This window comes from Platichthys flesus, chromosome 2 (assembly GCF_949316205.1).
Source record: "Platichthys flesus chromosome 2, fPlaFle2.1, whole genome shotgun sequence".
Lineage (NCBI taxonomy): Eukaryota > Metazoa > Chordata > Actinopteri > Pleuronectiformes > Pleuronectidae > Platichthys > Platichthys flesus.
In genome coordinates, this window is record NC_084946.1 from 19,257,281 (window position 1) to 19,275,082 (window position 17,802).

At 46.9% G+C, this 17,802-nt stretch overlaps 1 protein-coding gene across 3 annotated transcripts in view; it reads left to right on the forward strand.

Annotated features, from left to right (window-relative positions):
* The window catches only part of pax7a (paired box 7a), a 45,930-nt gene that overhangs the window by 24,710 nt on the left and 3,418 nt on the right, over nucleotides 1–17,802 (forward strand). For 2 of the 3 annotated variants that reach the window (XM_062404718.1, XM_062404726.1), the window contains exons 6-8: nucleotides 4,808–4,973; nucleotides 5,430–5,620; nucleotides 16,983–17,226. In XM_062404718.1, the coding sequence (XP_062260702.1) occupies nucleotides 4,808–4,973; nucleotides 5,430–5,620; nucleotides 16,983–17,226 (601 nt within the window). Of the gene's footprint in view, nucleotides 1–4,807; nucleotides 4,974–5,429; nucleotides 5,621–16,982; nucleotides 17,235–17,802 lie in introns of those variants that run through there. The other variant, XM_062404733.1, reaches the window with a different exon arrangement.

The following is a 17,802-nucleotide window of genomic DNA, read 5'->3' on the forward strand; positions in this document are numbered from 1 at the left end:
TTCAGCAGAGCTGCCAGCGCTGCTCCACCACCACAAGCCTCACAATGGTTTTATCACCCCAACTGACAAATTGTGGGATATGATCCATATCTCCCAGCGATTGGTTCCAGGCTGTCTCTCGGTGGGAGGGGATGCTGCCAACTTCTACCTTCAGTGTACGCTGCGCTGATGCAGTGAGCGCTGCCACTTTCCATCTGATAGCCCCTAAGTTTTAACTGGAGCTGGCGGCAAAGCCAATCCATGAGCTATTAGAGAAGAGAGCAGCGTTTGTGTCCGATCCCTCTGTGGGCCGGACCAGGTGGGGGTAGCGGCGAGGAGGATATGGGCTGCAGGCCGCTGTAAATCAGCACTCACAGATGAAGCAAATTACATTCTCCTCCATTTAGACTGAAGTTTTTAAAGAGACTGACTTCTGATTCACGGCTGAGGCTCCTCTCCGCAGCACGCCGCCACCGGCTCACTTTACCAAATCTGTCACATAGATCCTCTTTCATTACCAATAAACATTCTGCATGTAGCTATTATAGTTGGTGGAATCTAATAAGGGATAAGCATTGCTTTTTAGGAAGCGTGCAAATCAATTTGGTAAAAAGTTTCTCTCTTTATCTGTGGCTTGTGCTGGCCTGTTGATGTATGGAAAGAGCACTGCGGCAAAGAAGATCTAAATGGAGTCTGGCCTTCTCAGCTTTTCTGTGAAAGACCAGTGCAGCCAAATTCAAACTCACGCTGGTGCTGTTAAACCACTTTTCAAAATAGCTGCTGAACATGTAATCCCATAGGGAGGTATGAGGAGGTAATACACAGTTTCCTGATTGTTATAATATTAGTCAAGTACCAGCGGCAAGAGAGGGAATCACAATGGAGCCGTGTGCTGACAAGCAAACCCAACAGGCAACTGTATTCCCGCCAGTGTGGGTTTATGTTTCATAAAGGAATAAATAGGATTTGTGTAGATTGTCGGGGAGAAATTGTTGCAATGCATCAGTGTGAATGTTCTAACAGTTTTCTTATTATTAGAATTTAAATGACTTTGGTACAGTGCTTCTGTGCTCCTGATACTTATCAAGCTAATCCCACTCTCCTCTCAAATTCATACTCCTAGCTACTTTAATTAGCATAGTGCCAGTCTGGAAGGCAAGCAGGGAGGGAATCAGAGAGAGAGAGAGAGACAGAGGGAGAGAGAGAGAGAGAGAGAGAGAGGGGAAAAGAAAAGGGGAAGGAGAGAGGAGAAGGGGGAGGTGTGCGAGTTCGGGGGGGGGGAGGTATTGCGTGGTATGAGACAGAAGAGGATTTGTATGTTGAGGCTGGTTGCATCACCCCTCTGTGTTTTTTGTGGATATGAAGTCAGCTGCACATTTTGTTTTGTCATTATCTCGGCTCTCGGTATTCATCTACCGAATGTTGCAAATTGGCTCCTGAAAGGCGTCACACGCATTCAGAACTCGTCTTTGACAAAATAATTCATGGAGGATTGACTGAGTGGGGGGGAATTCTGAAATATGAGCGATCCTGTTTAAGAGAAAACAACACAGAGTGTTTTTTATTTTCCCACCGCACTGCAGTGTCACGCGTGTTTGCAGTGTATTATCGCTGATCAGAGGTGAAAAATGCAAAGTGCCTCTCGATCGCTAGGAATCGATTCTTTTGGCGTGGAGTGAATGGGAGATTGAAAGCAATGAGCCGATGCAGGCAGCCAAACCCGAGCTGGAGACTGAGACGTGTCGCTGAACTGAACGTCGTGTTTGCAGGTTTGTCATCCGATTGCAGGTTGGAGGTTTTTGTCTAAACCCTCCTCTGCTGTGGAACAACCTTCACCCTTTGCCCACCTCCAACTGGATCCTCCTTCCAGCCTTCCTCTTTGGTTCACAAGCAGCTTGACTTCTATAAGATGCACTTATATTCCCCTATTCCCGCTCGAAAATATTCACTCCACAACGATTCAGAGATATGCTGCCAATATGTTCAAGTGTATTGGCCCTGGGAAACCTCTAAGTCCAAGACAGCGAGACAGAAGTGAGCCACATGCATGAGCTGCACGCTTGTAGGTAGGGGGGGGGGGGGGGGGGGGGCTCTCTGTGCAGCAGCGAATTAAACCGGATTGGGGAAAGCAGAGGAGAATCTGTGGTCCAAGGTGACTTTGTGATCAGGTTCCAGAGCGCAGCCTCAAATCCTCAGCTCCGGGCTGTGTGATAGTCTGTGTGAGAGCACATGTGTTTGTGCATGTGTGTGATATGAGCGGCTGAGCACATATGCATCACCACTGGTTCACATGTTCCCAGTCTGTGCTGAGGGCCCGATGATTACAGGAGAAAACACTTGACATGAACTCGCCTCTTGTGACTTTTATCAAAGTGGACACAATGCAACTGGAGTTCATGCACAATAACTGAGTAGAGCTGGAGACTCATTGGTGTTTTTAGCCGAGTTAAGTATATTACCATCGCAGGAAGCCTGTTCGAGGCCTAAGAAAACTGCCAGGCCCCATACATTTTGAGTGTTGACTTCGCACTATGGCCCTTTTCATATCTGCGTATTGGTTAATATGATCAAACTGGGGCAGCTCTGGATACAGATTGCACCCACGACACATTGAGATCCAGTCGCTCTGACCACATCTGGACAGGGTCTGGGACACATGTGGCCACATTATTTTAGTTGCTGAACAGGAATATATCAACTCATGTCCTCTGTGTAAGACAAAGAACATCAGCGATGACTTCCATACATGTATTTACATTGCGTCCAATGGGTGCTTTGATTTACCTGGAACACACACTGTGTCTGATTTGTTTAGATTTCTTCTTCTTTTTTAAATATCTGGCACGTAGCCAATTAATCAGCCAATTATTTTCACCTTTTCAGTAGTTTTATGATGAGAGGCCCAAACATCTCGTGATTGATAAATGTTTGTTTAGTGTCTGACCTCATAAAGACTTTGTCAAACTTAAAACACGGAGCTCAGTGTTTATGATGGATTTCATTATCAAGATTTAAATTGACTCCACAGTGATGGTAAATTATTTTTAAGTAATATTTGAAAGAGAAAATAGTGCAAATGGTTTTAGAGCAGCCATGAATGAATAAAGGTGTTGGAACTTCACTATTTTAGTAAAGTGAGGGACTGAAGGAAAAAAAACTGAAAATTAAAACGATGAAAGTTTAAAAATAAAAGAAGAAAAAAGCGACTTTAGCGTTTAAGTGTTTTGTGTTGGCCGTGATTGAACACCTCCTTCCTAAGCCTGGATGACAAAGGGGGAAGGAAGTGAAAGTGCAAACATAAAAGATGGGCGGGGGTGAGTGGATGAGGTCGGAGGTGAAGTGGCACTGTGGGGTGCGTAGATGGGGGTGTGTGTGGAAGGAAGGGGTGTACCCCACCGAAACCCCCCCCCCCCCCCCAACCCTATGCAGGCAGCTGTTTGTCTGGCCCAAGTAGAAGCTTAGCTCAGACCCTGGTCCACGCTCCATTACATCCCAATAGCGGACATTTCACCGCAGCCACACACCACATTTGTTTTGGAAAACTCGATTGAGGGATTCAGCCGGGGGGGCTTGAGAGGCGACTCGACCTCAGATAGAGATTTTCTTGTTGGTTTTTCAGTTGTACGATTGTCGTCGCCCGTTGAATCCCGTTTTCCTTCGAGTGAGCGCTCAACACTAAACTTTTACACAAAGAAAAAGTTTCTCACAGCGTCATTGACCGTGTGGGAAAAGAAACACATTCAAATTGAGATCTCTGTTGGACTGAGATCCCTTGTAGGCCTTCACGAGTTTATATGTATGTTTGTGTGTACAAAAAAAGAGGCAGCCCCTGAAAAGCAGCGAGTATGTTGCTGTGTAAGTCCCCTTGAAAGTGTCCCTCTTTAAGACCTGTTTAAAAGGGACGCCCTCCCTTTGTGTCCACTGTTCTCCGTGGCGTATGGAGGGGCTTTTGTCCCCCCTCTTTCATGTGTCCTCACAATGGCCCGGGCCGTTTGAAACACAACAGTAGATGAACTGCTCTGACAGTGTATTAAACTCTGATGAATTGCCTGTGCGAGGCATAGATCAATGTCCTTCAACCCTCGGCACACAGTGAAGCCGGGGCCTTGTCTCGGGCTAAATGGAACAGGTTGCTGGCTCCTTTCAAAACAGCCTGATTATATTTGTGTTTTGTTGGAGCAGAAGCCTTTTTAAAATGTGTAAATCTTTGCGGTTCAAAAGACTCCGACCCACCCCCCTCCTGTCTTTCAGGGAGTTGACATTGTGTGTCTGCGCTTTAGTGCTGCTCATTTTGGGAGCATTTTGCCATTTGCTGGCTCAGAACTCGAGAGTCTCAACTCTGAGGTTAAAACACTTTCTGGAAAGTGAATTTTAAAGCTTTAAAAACAACCATGCTTGAGACCGCACGGTGTAGCAACTCAGGCAGATAATGTCGCCCTTTGTCTCCGGAGGTGTGATGGCCTCTCGCAAAGCATCTAATAGTTTGAGGTGTGGGATGTGGAGTCTGCTCACCTACGTCTGACCTTTGAATGACTTCTTCCCTCTGAAGGAGGCTTAGGGCAGCCTGTTTACACAGATCACAGCTTCAGCCACTTAAGAACAACAGGGACAGACCACTGAGCGCCTGTGGCAGCTCCCACAGGGACGGCCGCTCTTAGCCACCACCGGCACTCGCACTAACCGGCAGATTGTTCACAGGTGGCAGGAGCCGGCACACTCTGCAGAGGGTCTGCATGCTCGCTGCACTTAGTGCACGCAAGATGAAATAAAAGTATTTGTGAATCGAAGAATTTGTGTTGAAATCCTGACGTTGATGTCTCCTGTGTAGGTGTGGTTCAGCAACAGGCGAGCTCGGTGGCGCAAACAGGCCGGGGCAAACCAGCTAGCGGCCTTCAACCACCTGCTTCCCGGAGGATTCCCACCGACCGGCATGCCCACTTTACCCACGTACCAGCTGCAGGACTCCGGCTACCCCGGCACCACGCTATCGCAGGGTAAGACCACCACTTCTGCACCTAGGCACAAACCCCCTTCCATTTTGAAACTCACAGCAGGATCTGAGGTTAATCTAATTTTGGTACAGATTACATTAGTGCTATTTATTTGGGGTATGCCATCCATATTTTGTGGTTATGGTAACATCATTATGAACCATGTGCTGCATATAAGAACCATGCAGCAAGTAGTTATCTTTACAATCACAGCTTTGTCACAGTGGGACGAAAACAAGCCTTCTCTTCTTCCCCTGTGAGTCGCAGGTCATTTCTGCAACGCTTTTAATGTTCAGCCTTGTGTTTAATGGCTGAAGAATTTGTAGGAAGGACATTTAATCTGTGACTTCTGAACTTCTGAACTGGTGATTCATGTTGTTGCTTCAGCGCAGAATTTCAATTTCTGACTTGTTCTTACCTGGGCACTGTTTTGTGTATTTTATTTATTTTTTTTATCAGAAGGCGGCACGTTGCACAGACCCCAGCCCCTGCCTCCATCCTCCATGCACCAGGGAGGTCTGGGTGCCGACGGCAGCTCTTACGGCCTGACGTCCAACCGCCACAGCTTCTCCAGCTACTCTGATACCTTCATGAGCCCCTCGGCGTCCAGCAACCACATGAACTCTGTTGGCAATGGCCTCTCCCCACAGGTCAGTCCCATAGGCTTTACCTCCATACATCACGGCTATACCTTCCACTATAGGTAGCGCTAACATCCCTCCATCCTCCTCCTCCTCCTCCTCCTCCTCCTCCTCCTCCCACTGCTCAGACTAATTGCATTTGACTGAAATTAAAATTCAGAAACAGCTTGTTCAGCAAAATAACTGCCAGTGTGGGCTTTTATGTTCGCCTTCCAAAGCCCTGGATTTACTCTAGCAATTCCAAATTGCTACATTCGTAAAACAATTGGATTAACATCAACAAATTAAAATTCATCTAGATAGCAGCACAAGTGCTCAAGCTGCTCCAAACAGCGGTTTTCCGACTTTCCTGGGACGTCTTAAATCCGGCACAGCGCAGTGAGAACACATGCAGATGAAATAATTAGCTAAAGCTTATAAATGTAGACCCCGTAATCTGCTGCATATAATTGTCTGCAGCGGGAAGACTGCGGCGCCGTACATGTGATTTCCTTCTTGTAAAGCTGCATGAGTTCTCCATGCCGCTCAGTGCACAGAGTGACGGAGGTGTCGTGATCTCGGCGTGAGGTTTTTGTAGACCTGCTGTTCACTCGCCGCGCACTTCCTCTTCTTCTTAGGTTAAGTCCTAATTCGAATCTGCACCAGGCCCTAAACTATTTCCCCCTCCCCTGTCATGGAAGCCGTCATCTCTGTTCCCTCGGCGGCAGGCTCCTTTGCATCCTTCTGCTGGATTTTGCATGTTAAACCCTCTTTGTTAATGCGTCCATTAATGAGCGTTTAAATTCAGCTCCTATGCTCAGTAAGTAGCGCCGAATAAAAAAAGTAATTTGTGTTGACGCACATCATGTGTACAGAGTGAATTACACACAATTACCCATCAACACTGGCCAGTCTTGCCCACCCTCACCGACAAGATGTGGTTAACAGGCAGAAAATAAGATTGAAATGGTGTGTAAAGAGTTGAAAATGAATTTCAATGCTGCATTTGTCCACAATTACCCCGTCGTTCACACGTGTTTTATTGGGAGTTTTTTTTTTTCTTCTTCTTCAAATATTTCTCAAAGCAGATTGGAAACATTCTTGGTATTACCCTCTTTCTTCTGAGAAAAAAAGAATTAAGGATTTTGTGACAAAAAAGAGATTTTCTCTCCTGCCGGAGCGACGGAGGATAACATGGAGGCTCACAGCGTGTTTGATTGTTAATCGTGGCACAGGGGCTTTAACTGCTAATGCTCTCACTGCAAAACCTGCACAAAAACACCAGGAACATGGAGTCATTTTTTTTCCCATTAATGGCTCTCTCTAATACTGGCATGGGGCGCACCGTCGCTTTCTCTCCCTCTCTGCACAGGCATTCAAGAATGTGTTGGGATATTGAACATTTCCTGTCATAGCGAGGATTAGAACAGGAGCCTTTGGGCAACTGTACAGCTTGAATTTCCAGTATTCAATTACCCTACCAAGTGGGTTTGACGGAAGTCTATAGAAACCCACCTGAAATGCAGTTTATTTATATATTTTTTTTTAAACTCATATATTTTTTATGAAGCTGAGATTGTGGATTTTGTATCATACTTTCAGAGGGGTGGTATATGAGTGTGGTGCCGATGTTTTGATGTGTCACACCATGTTTGCACTGCACAGAATTGAAATGTACTGAATGCATGCAGAATGCTGTGTGGCATTCCTATCAGTCTCTCAGCATGGAGATGAATGTTCCCACTGACAGCAGAATCAGAGTTCACTCCACGGTGCAGCGTCCCGCTGGGCCGGTCACCCCCCCCCCCCTACCCCCCAGCCCCCTCTTTCTCTCTCCCCGTTACTCCACAAACACACAAAACTCACTCGACACAACGTTCAGTTTCCCGTGTACAGAACTTGCGTCGTCTTTCTTTTTAATTTCGCTCGGTTTCAGTTTAGGAGAACTGTCGATCACACATCTGACTGCTAGCCGTGTATTTTTCATTATTTACAGCATGTTTTTCACTCGCCTGCTGTCCCTGCCCCGTAATGGGAAAAAGGGCCGAACACAAACACGCTCTCTATCCAGATGGAAATGAGAATCTTGATATTGTAAGTTGCAGACAGCATCTGCTTGCTGGAGATATGCTTGTTCATTTGTATGTGTGGAGCTTTTTTCTGCAAGTGTCCGGCATTGATGGCCTCGCTGTACAGAGATTGACAAAAATTCTCTGATTCCCCGGTAAATGGGCCGGCGGTGGCGAGGTGCCAAGTCTGTAATGGAATCCTGCAGCGTTCAGCGGCCCCGACAGGAGCTCGCGTCCATCCCAATCCCATAACCTATCCCGACAGCACACATTTTCCCATTACAGGCGGCGGAGAAGCTATCCACTCTCCAAACTGGTTACCGTCATTGTGGGATATACAACATGGTTTGGCTGGTTGAGGGAGGCAGCGTATTAGAGGTGGTGAGAGTGAAGCTGTGCATGGCTGGGCAAAAGGTATGAAAAGCAGAAGTGTGTTTTGTTGTTGGTCTTGTTTCATTTAGCGACACAGCGGGTGTTGGAAAAGAGGAAAGGCAAGGGCATGGAGGACAAGCATCCAGGTATTTTTCAGCCATGTGCACCTGGGGATTTAAGCTTATTTCTGCCTTTTTATCATGGTCCTTCTCATCCCTAATATTTCATTTGAAATGAGTCTCTGTGTCGACCTCCTTCGAAGCTACTATGATGCTTCCAATCTGAACTTTGCATAGTCCACACTAGAAAAGAAATAAGCAAAATTTGCTTTGGACAGACAGCAGAGCTTTAACTGAAGAGGTCACACTTAGAAAGACATTTATGTCTAAAGAATATCGTATATTTTCCACAAAACCGGACGAAAAGAGCCTGTTAGATACTTCTCCAGTGATTCCTAGAAGCCGTGTTCATTGGCATTTCATTTGCAGGGAGACATTTGGCCTGCATTCCTCTTTACTGCATGACAGGGACACCTGCTGGGAGAGGAAAGAAAATAATTGAAGTGCACTGGAGGGCTAAAGCCATGCAAGAGGAGCTCGGTGGCAGAGCTTGGGTTTCATTCCTCAGAGAAATGGCTGGAAATAATGGCTGGGAAAATAGGGCCAAAAAGCATTTCTCTTGCATTGTAGAGGTGGGAAATGCACTGGTGAACGCATGCGGCGATTCGGTGTGCTCCCCCGGTTGGAAGTCGGTGACATCTGAGGTCGGTGTGGTGGGTAGAGATTTTATTGCTGTTTTGATGAGGGAAGTTTGCGAAAGTTTTGTGAGGAACTTTTTTTTTTCTGTTTTGCAGTTTTTATGAAAGTGTTATGTGTTTTGGAATGACAAGGATGTGTGTGTGTGTGTGTATCTGAGGAGGGCCTTTGGGCTGTGTGAGTGGGCCGGGCCTGCACACACACACACACACACACACACACACACACACACAAGCGCACACACACACAGACACTCACACACGTACACGGGATCAGAGGCAGAGCGGCTCTCAACCCTGCCTCCCTTTGATCTGTGTCCCCAGGCCTGCCTGCCCGCGCGGCGCTGCACCGCACCACGCACGCTGACACCATGCTCACCAGCGACTCCCCACAACTGTCTGAGAGAGATAAGCCAGGGGAGACTCCAAACTGTGCTGCTGCTCTTCCATTAGCCAGTGCAGACGCTTCTTTTAAAAGCGGGATGAATTATTTTTTAAGAAGCAAGCTCTGCCGTTGCCAAAAAAAAAAAAAAAAAAAAAATGGAGAGGGGAAAATGTACGGAACAATCTGGAGCTCTGGCTTCATTCCGCCTCCCTCCCTGACTTCTAACAAGACATTCTGCACCTGAATACCAATGAGAGGGGGAGATTCATGTAGTCCCCCACATTATTAAAACTTGGGCATTAAGCCTCTCACCGGGCACTGTGTCAGCTGGCAGGCTCCACTGACAACAAATCAAAGGGGATGAGCACATAGCCTGCATTCACGGCTCAGCCACTCGCAGTGCAAGAGGGGGAATACATACTGGTTAATTAGAACTCCCATTAAAACAAATACTGTTTCAATTTGGCAAGTATAAAAAAAGATGTAAGAGGCTTTCAGAAAAAAGAGTCCCGCTGTCGGCTGCTGCCAAGAAAATCCAGGGACTGTAAATCATATCCACTGGCGATACTGTTTCTGAACAGATTATTAGTGTTCGCTGTTGTTTTGCAACACTTTTGAACTCTGAGGAAAGATTCTGCATCTGTGACACAAGAACCCAAGTTGGCCTTTGCCTCTACTGTACACGATAATGCTTCTTGGTTTGTTTTCCACTGAGTCGCGTCTGCCGCTTTTATGACGTGAGATAAAACTAATAAACCAGCACTTTATCAGCACAAGCTCAAAGGGTTGACAGAACCAGAGAGCGCCACTTGTGGAGCACACCGCGGTTGCAGATGCTTCTTTACATGCAGAGACAGTTTTGTACTCGTTTTTTTTATACCAGTGCCATTTGTTGCTCGCTGCCTCTTTCAGGTCTCGGCAGAACCCGAGTGAAGCCATTTCCCTCACTCTTCCAGAATATCTTTGGTCGGAGCTTTGTGTATTCATCGTCTATTTTTCACCTTCCAACCTTCCTTCCCTCCGTGTGGCTTTTTGTCATCCCATGATGCCTTGCCAATAGTGCTTTGCTCGCTCTCTCTCTCTCTCTCTCTCTCTCTTTCCCGCTCCCTCTCTCTCTCCCCACCTTCCTCCCGTGCTCCAACTCTCTCCCCTGGAGAGGCGGCTCTTCTCCCATACGCCCAGATGAAAGGCTATGGCGGACAATAAAAATGCTATTTAAATGCAAGGGTGTTTGTGTGCGGGTGAGAGATATTTCCTGCTGAAAGTGAGCTGCTGCATCCTGATAAATAGTAAATATAAGGGAATGTGATTTACATTTATCTTGCAGAGGCAGCCAATATGAATTTCAGTAAATCCTAGAAGATGGGGATTTAAGGAGGAAAATGACTGAGACTGATTCACATGCTGTGTCCCACGCAGTCGAAATGCCTATAAGGTGGATAGTGGCGCTGCCTTTATTAAAGCATAGGCACAGACATCGATCCTATCTGAAATAACTATTACACACGGAGCCTAATACATACACACATTTTGAAGGTGACTTGCACCGGATAGAAATAATAATAATACTAATATTAAGAATAATAATATCTTCTACTTGTAGTAGGAGGCTGCAGGGCAGGTGAAGTGTCTGGGGTGCATACGCTGGGTGACCTATCTCTGCAGGGTCAGGGGTCAGGGTGCACAGGGTTATGGGACGGCTGGGGGAAGTCGGAGCGCTGGCTCGCTGTGAACCTGCCCAGCTATAGCCGGAGGTTTGGGATGTTGTCGAGCTGCACGTGGTTCCCGTTAGTTCCAGATGCCACTCTGACAGGTGCATGGCCGTGATTAATACTCTCTCTGACTCCTTCTCTCACCCACGTTTTCTCATTGCTGTCCCTCCTTTCCCGTTCGGTCTCATCCTGCATGTCCTGCACTGATCTTCTGCGGCCTATGTCCTCTCTCACCTCATGACCCGCAGGCAAAGTTTATCCAAAAATTGTAGTTTCTAGTTTGCTAGAAATAAGAGAATCCACAAACCGCATGCTTCATTTCACCTGTCTCTTTTCTTCCTCCTTAAAATAAGATGAGGCTATGGGAGGCGGGTGGGTCCTCAGCTGGTTGTCTCATGCAGAAGCTCGCCCCTCTCAGTCTCCAGCTGAGAGCTATTTCACTATGTATTTACATGTAATTATGGCTATGAGGTGCAGATATTAACACTGTCAAGAACAATTTGACCTGACATTTTTCACTAGACCTGGCCCCTGCTGTTTTTAGCAAACAACCCCCCCCTCCTCCTCCTCCTCCTCCATCTCCTCCTCCTCCTGCCGCTTTTTTCTCCTTCCCTCCCTCGATCTGCCTCGCTTTTCCTTCTGGGGCTGCTACCTCAGTTGCACACACACACACACACACACACACACACACACACACACACACACACACACACACACACACACTCACACGCACACAGGCCCTGCCTCACTGAAACCACTCTCCTGGAATCAGAAAATCTTCCGTTTAATTTAGGAGAGGCGTCAGGGCAAGGTGCGAAGAGTCGAAGGCTGTGCATGTGTGCGTGTGTGCGTGTGTGCGTGTGTGTGTGTCTGCGAGAGCGTGCACTTTGAAGGGGCCTCTCTTGTTCCCAGTGGCTGAATCCATCCCATAGTTACTCAAGCATATCACTAGCAGAGAATAGAGGATTGCTCCCCACACGTTCTCCAATTGCAGTCCAATAGACGGCATATTAACCTCTGGTTAGTGCAGGGCCAAGTTTATAGCTCATACTGTGGGATGTTTAGGAGCGGGGGGGGGGCTTCCTTCCAACTCCAGCAGCTGTGCTTTCTTCAACACTTAACGCCAGCGTGAGCTAAAAGTGGTCTGAAAAGAAGACGGCTTAATGGAAATTTGCAAAGAGACACAGAAGATGTGTAGATGAACCTAAAATTAGAAACATTTCCTCTTTGTGTGAGTGGAGGGCTTGGTGGAGCCGGGGCAGCAGAGACGCAGGCGCACGGCGGCTAACACGTTGTGAGGAGTGACAGCTTGTTCCAGTGCCCGCTAATCGTCCTCATCTGTGCCTGACTTGTCAATGCCCAGATTCTGTCAGTGCCAATCAGCCACTTAATTGAACACAATTAGCGCCCCGCCCCAGCCCCCCCCTATACACACCATATTCTTCAAAGGCCAATTTCTCCCCCTTTAGCACCCCCCCCCCCTTCCCAACGCCTGCCGCTCGCCCGCCGCCCTTCCTCCCACTCCACCCTTCATTCCGCCTCTGTCTCTTCATCCTAAAAGGCGCACGGTGGAAGACACTTTTCAGTTTTTATTAATGTGCTGCGGCCAATTAACGCAGTGGCATGCAGGCCAGAGCCCGTCATCTGCTGCCTGCCACCGCCCCGGCTGTCTGCTGTGGCCCCGCGCCACCCCTCGCGCCACCTCCACCGTGACCAAAACGCTTTAATTCAATTTATGCAATCACTGTTATTTTTAAATAGTCATTTTGTCTGCTCAGATGAGGGGCCTTACTGCCCGCTGGGCCGGCCCTCTCATGTGAGGGATGGGGGAAGGGTGGGACGTGGTGGGAGCAGGAGTCGACCGACTTGAGTGTGTGTGGGTTTTGTGTGCGGCTGGGTGGGTGGCTGGTGGGGTCCCTGATATTTTCATTTCTTATTCCTTAATTTTTTGTTTTGTTTCTGGTTATTAGATATTTGATTCTGGTTTTCTGAAGAGGGGATTTGAGGCAATAAAACATTTTTAGTTTACAAAATATCTACATTAACTCCACAGTTGCATATTGTACGGGTCTTAGCATTTTGGCTGTTCTCACTGGGTGTGTGTGACTCTCGGGGTCACAGATTTAAACACAATTCTTTTCCTGTAATCACACCCTCAGGACTGGCCTTCAAATATTGATCTGAAATTCAGTGTCATCACTGTGGATCTTTAATCACTCTGCTGGGACGGGTATCAGCCGGGCAGATCTGCTAAGGTGCAAGATGCTATTCTGCAGCGCCCAGATAACTTACAGACATTTGGAGTGCTCATTTTTCCCCGTCTGCCCCGGTGACCTCTGCCTAACTTAAAGGTACATCTCGGGGGCATTTTGATTTGGGCAGAACGGGGAGCTATCGGTGACAGAGGAACTAATCCAGTCTTGCGCAGATTAAGAGTATTTGTGGAGTGGGGTGTGTTGGCGCTGGCGCCGGGAATGGAACAGAAGGGGCTCCTATCAGCTCTCCAGGCAGGCTAGCCCTCAGGCCAGTGCAGTCCTACAGGAGTCTTTGTACTTCCCAAAGCCTCCACTTTCCCTCTCACTCGCTCTATATTACTTTCTCTTCTCTCCTCTGCCCCCCTCGCCCTCTTTCTAAAGGCTCTCATATTTTTCGCCACTCCATTTCCTCCACTTACATTTGTGTATTTGTGTTGTTTTTGTCCGACACTAAAGACCATGCGCCCAGTTGTTATCTCCACGTTCTTGACAAACAGTTGCGGTCTGAATTTTGAGACATAGACATAGAGAGGCAGAGTTCAAGAATGAATTGTTCAAGTGACAACACAAACTTAATATTCTGGCACGTCTGCAGTTTCTTTCTTCACCGACTTCTCTCCCTTTCTTTTTGTTTGTGTTTTTTCTTGTCTCACTCGCAGTGTTTCTGTCTCCGTCACATTGTTTTATTCTGGAAAGAAATCCAACAACTCGTCAAACATTAGCACAGACAAAAAAAAACTGTAATTTGACTGTTGAAGAAATTAGGGAGGTATGAGAGAGCCCCTTTTTGTGTCTCAAATGTACTATTTATTTATCTGAAAGGATGCACATTGTATCAATTTACACTTCCCCATTCACTTCGCCACAGGCTGGAGGCTCAGAAGTTGTGAGAATTAATTACTTTTTTATTATTATTTATAAAGTAATCTATCTGTAGAGAGGCAGAGGAGGAGAGGGTGAGGGGAGTGTGTGTGTGTGTGAGAGAGAGAGGGAGAGAGAGAAGGAGGGAACGCCCTGGAGCATTGTCCTTTAAACTGGGTCCTGGCTCACATTATCTCCCAAGCCAGCACTCACACAACGTCGAACAACAAACGAACTCTGGGCTGCTGAGGACGCTGTGTGCAAGGATAGAGAGAGAGAGAGAGAGAGAGAGAGAGAGAGAGAGAGAGAGATGGGGGGAGAGAGGAGGGGGAGGGAGGGACAAGGAGAGGAGGAAGTCGCAAGAGTATGTTAGGAGAAATATTGTGAATAAAGGTTTTTTTTCTTCCTTTTGAATTTTAAACTCCACAAGTCCTTTTGTTAAATTACCTTGTTTCATAGAGAGATGATGTCATTCAAATGTTGAGCCACAAGCTCAGTGCCACAGATTCAGTGAAACAACATCAACAATAACCGATCATCTCATCTTGCTTTTTATAAACTTATAAACAAAAAGCTTTTTATCCCTCTGTGAGAGTAAAGGTGCTGAGTAGGAGTTTTAGGGGGATTTTGAATCAACGACACAGGGAACATTATACTTTACACCAGAATTTAATATCTATAAAGTTTTGTTAAACATATAGTGAGAGAAATATGTGACGGTATGCAGCTGCTAATGTTTTTTTTATGACCTATGTGACTTAGTATCAGTTAACACTTAAAGATCTTTATGGGGACATCAAAGTAGCAACTATAGAATGGAACGCGGTAGAGTTCATGAAACCACATTTAAGTTCACCAGATCAGACTTTTTATTTGGATCTGCACTAGAGTTCTCACACTCATAAATATCAGTCACCAAAACATTACAGATTTTTTTCCCAATCAACTCCGGGAATTATTATTTGAGGTATCAATGACAATAATGGAACAGTAGTTTTTGCATTATCTTGTTTACATACAAACAAACTGACCAATAAACAAACAGGGTTGAAAACATATCTTTCTTGTCCATGGATAAGAGTCGTGGGTAGTGGCTGAACTGACTCTTAGTCTGACTTGGCACCTGACAGATTTTTATTTTGCTGGATGATCAAAAAATACAGACTAAATAAAACCCCATTACTCGAGAGGAGCTTGTACCTTTTTCTCCTGCAATAAAACGTTTAATCTTTATGGTCCTCTTCTTTTTGGGGAGGACGTGTGAAGGGTAACTTCATCCTCGCAGGTGACAAACTTGACAGACTCTAAAGAGGCCGATCCGTCCTAATTGGCTAAAATAGCAAAACTGCAACATTGTGGACGATAAGGAGTCATTTTCTTTTGAAGAACTTTCATGAGCATGAATTATAATAATCGAGCCGTTTGTTGGCTCTTCTATTTCACAAGGAAGCGATGTAATCAAGCTTCAATTAAACCAATGACTAAAATGGACTCATGCCCTCCAGCTCTCGCTCTCAGGACACATAAAGAGCGCCCCGCCCCCCCCCCCCCCCCACCTTCGCACTCAGCCATCACGTATACTACTCCTCGTCTTCCTCGAAGTGTGCAGCTCGGCTCCATATGGGAGGGAGCATCGCATGTGTCCGACATGAGGAGGGCCATGAATCTCCCTCTTATGGATACATGTCACATGCTCTGTCTGCAGATGTGGAGGGGACGATGGGGGTTTTCCATACTGATAGAATTAACATGTGGAAATGACTAACCAGCCGTTATGTTTCTGATGTGCTCCGAGTGCTGCGGATTTCCTGGGAGGCCTTTTTCTAAAGATATGATTAATTTGCAGAATATGGTTAATTTTCCCTCTGTGGGATATTCCTGGCTTCGTGCATCCTTTGTGGACTGTTTGGCTTGCGTTGCCTATATGGTTGTGTTATAAGTGTGTGTGTATGTGTGTGTGCATGCGTGCAAACATATGTCTGCATGTGTATCACCCCTGTGTAACCACCTCCATGATGGGCTAATTGGTTTAGCAGCCAAAGGGCCAAAGGCCAGTGCAGCATAGCGAAGCTCAACATGAACCTGATGTTGAAAGGAAGGCTTCCCTGCAATAGGAGGGAAGCATGTGTGGGACAATTCCCTTCTTACCACCCCCTCTCTCACACACACACACACACACACACACACAGTCGCTCGGCACTTTCTCTTTTTCACTTAAAGAAACTCGCAGCATAAGAAAACAAAATTCTTCACAGTGTTCTGGGCCTCTTCAGACTGGAGTAGCACCAGAGGTAATCTCTTCCATTTTAACATATTTTGAGACCTTCTTCTGACGAATGTCACATGCTATTACAGTAATCTAGAATATTGAATTGGAAGCTTTTATGCACTATGAATAATATACACACTGTAATATTGCAGCGAGCCCCAACCTGCAGTATCAGCGGGCCCCTCAGTAGTGTTTGTGCAGCCTACTTTGTGTGGGGATCTGAGGGGATCATTTACCAGTTCCAACTCCATTACTATTCATGAGATGGGTAGGCTAGGGGCGAGGGATTAGGGACTCCCTTGGTGCTTGTTGTGCTGTAGGCTCGGGCTCAGGCCTCAGGCTCCAGGACAGGGGCTGTCTGGCACGGATGGTGGGTCTATTATCACCCTGGGACCCTTCTGTCCCACAGCAGAACACTTACTGGCACCGCCAACTAATGGAAACAGCCTCTCTTGTTCCCTTTCTCCTTTTTTTAACCTCATCACCCTCCATGTATCCTTTCCCCTGCTCTCAAAAAAAAAGAAAAAGATTGGGAAGTTTTTCCCTTTCCCTATTTCAAACTTGAAATGGTGTATTTCTATCGCCATCTTTACCGTGAAGTGCTAGGATGGCACTATATTTCCAGGAAAAAAAGTACTTTCCCTCAACTCTGTCAATGCTTTGATCCTCAATTTTCCAAACGTATAACATCCTCTGTTCCCCCCTTACCCCCCAGGTGATGAGTATCCTGAGCAACCCCAGCGTCTCCCAGTCCCAGCACGACTTTTCCATTTCCCCCCTGCACGGCAGCCTGGACGGCTCCATCCCCATCTCGGCTAGCTGCAGCCAGCGCTCCGACACCATCAAGAGTGTGGACAGCCTGGCCTCCTCCCAGTCATACTGCCCCCCCACCTACAGTGCCACCAGCTACAGCGTGGACCCCGTCACTGCAGGCTACCAGTACAGCCAGTATGGCCAGAGTAAGTAAACCCCTGCATGCACATTTCATACTGAGAGACTTGTCTGTGTGGGCGAGAAGAACTAGAGCAGGTCATTTGTTTCTGCAGCCTCCTTTTGACTAAATTTAAAAAAGCCTCTGCAGTGATGCCCAGGCAAGAGGACCTCCTGACCTTTGCCCCCTGGTTGGTGGAGGCAGACACGTGCTCTTGATAAAGACCCCCCCCTCTCTCATCCCACCACCTCCATCCTCCCAGAGAGCTGCCTTAGTCACACCCCACTCCACTTGGATGGGAAAGAGGAGAGGGCCACTTCAAAGAACGGCACACCCTCAGGGGCCACAGTGTCCTCTTGTCCACCTCTCTCTTTCCTTCTCTCTCGTCTCCATCCCACACACACACATACACACAGACACACACACACACACACGCACGCACCCTCAGGGCAGGAAAGAGTTTGCTTTATTAGATTAGCATAATTGACTGATGCTGTCACAGCCATTCATAAGAGGTAAAATGAAGCACACTTCCCCAGCAAGTCAGCCAGCGTCAGCAGGCCAACATTTGTTTGTGTTTATGTGAAGGTTCGAGTGCAGATCT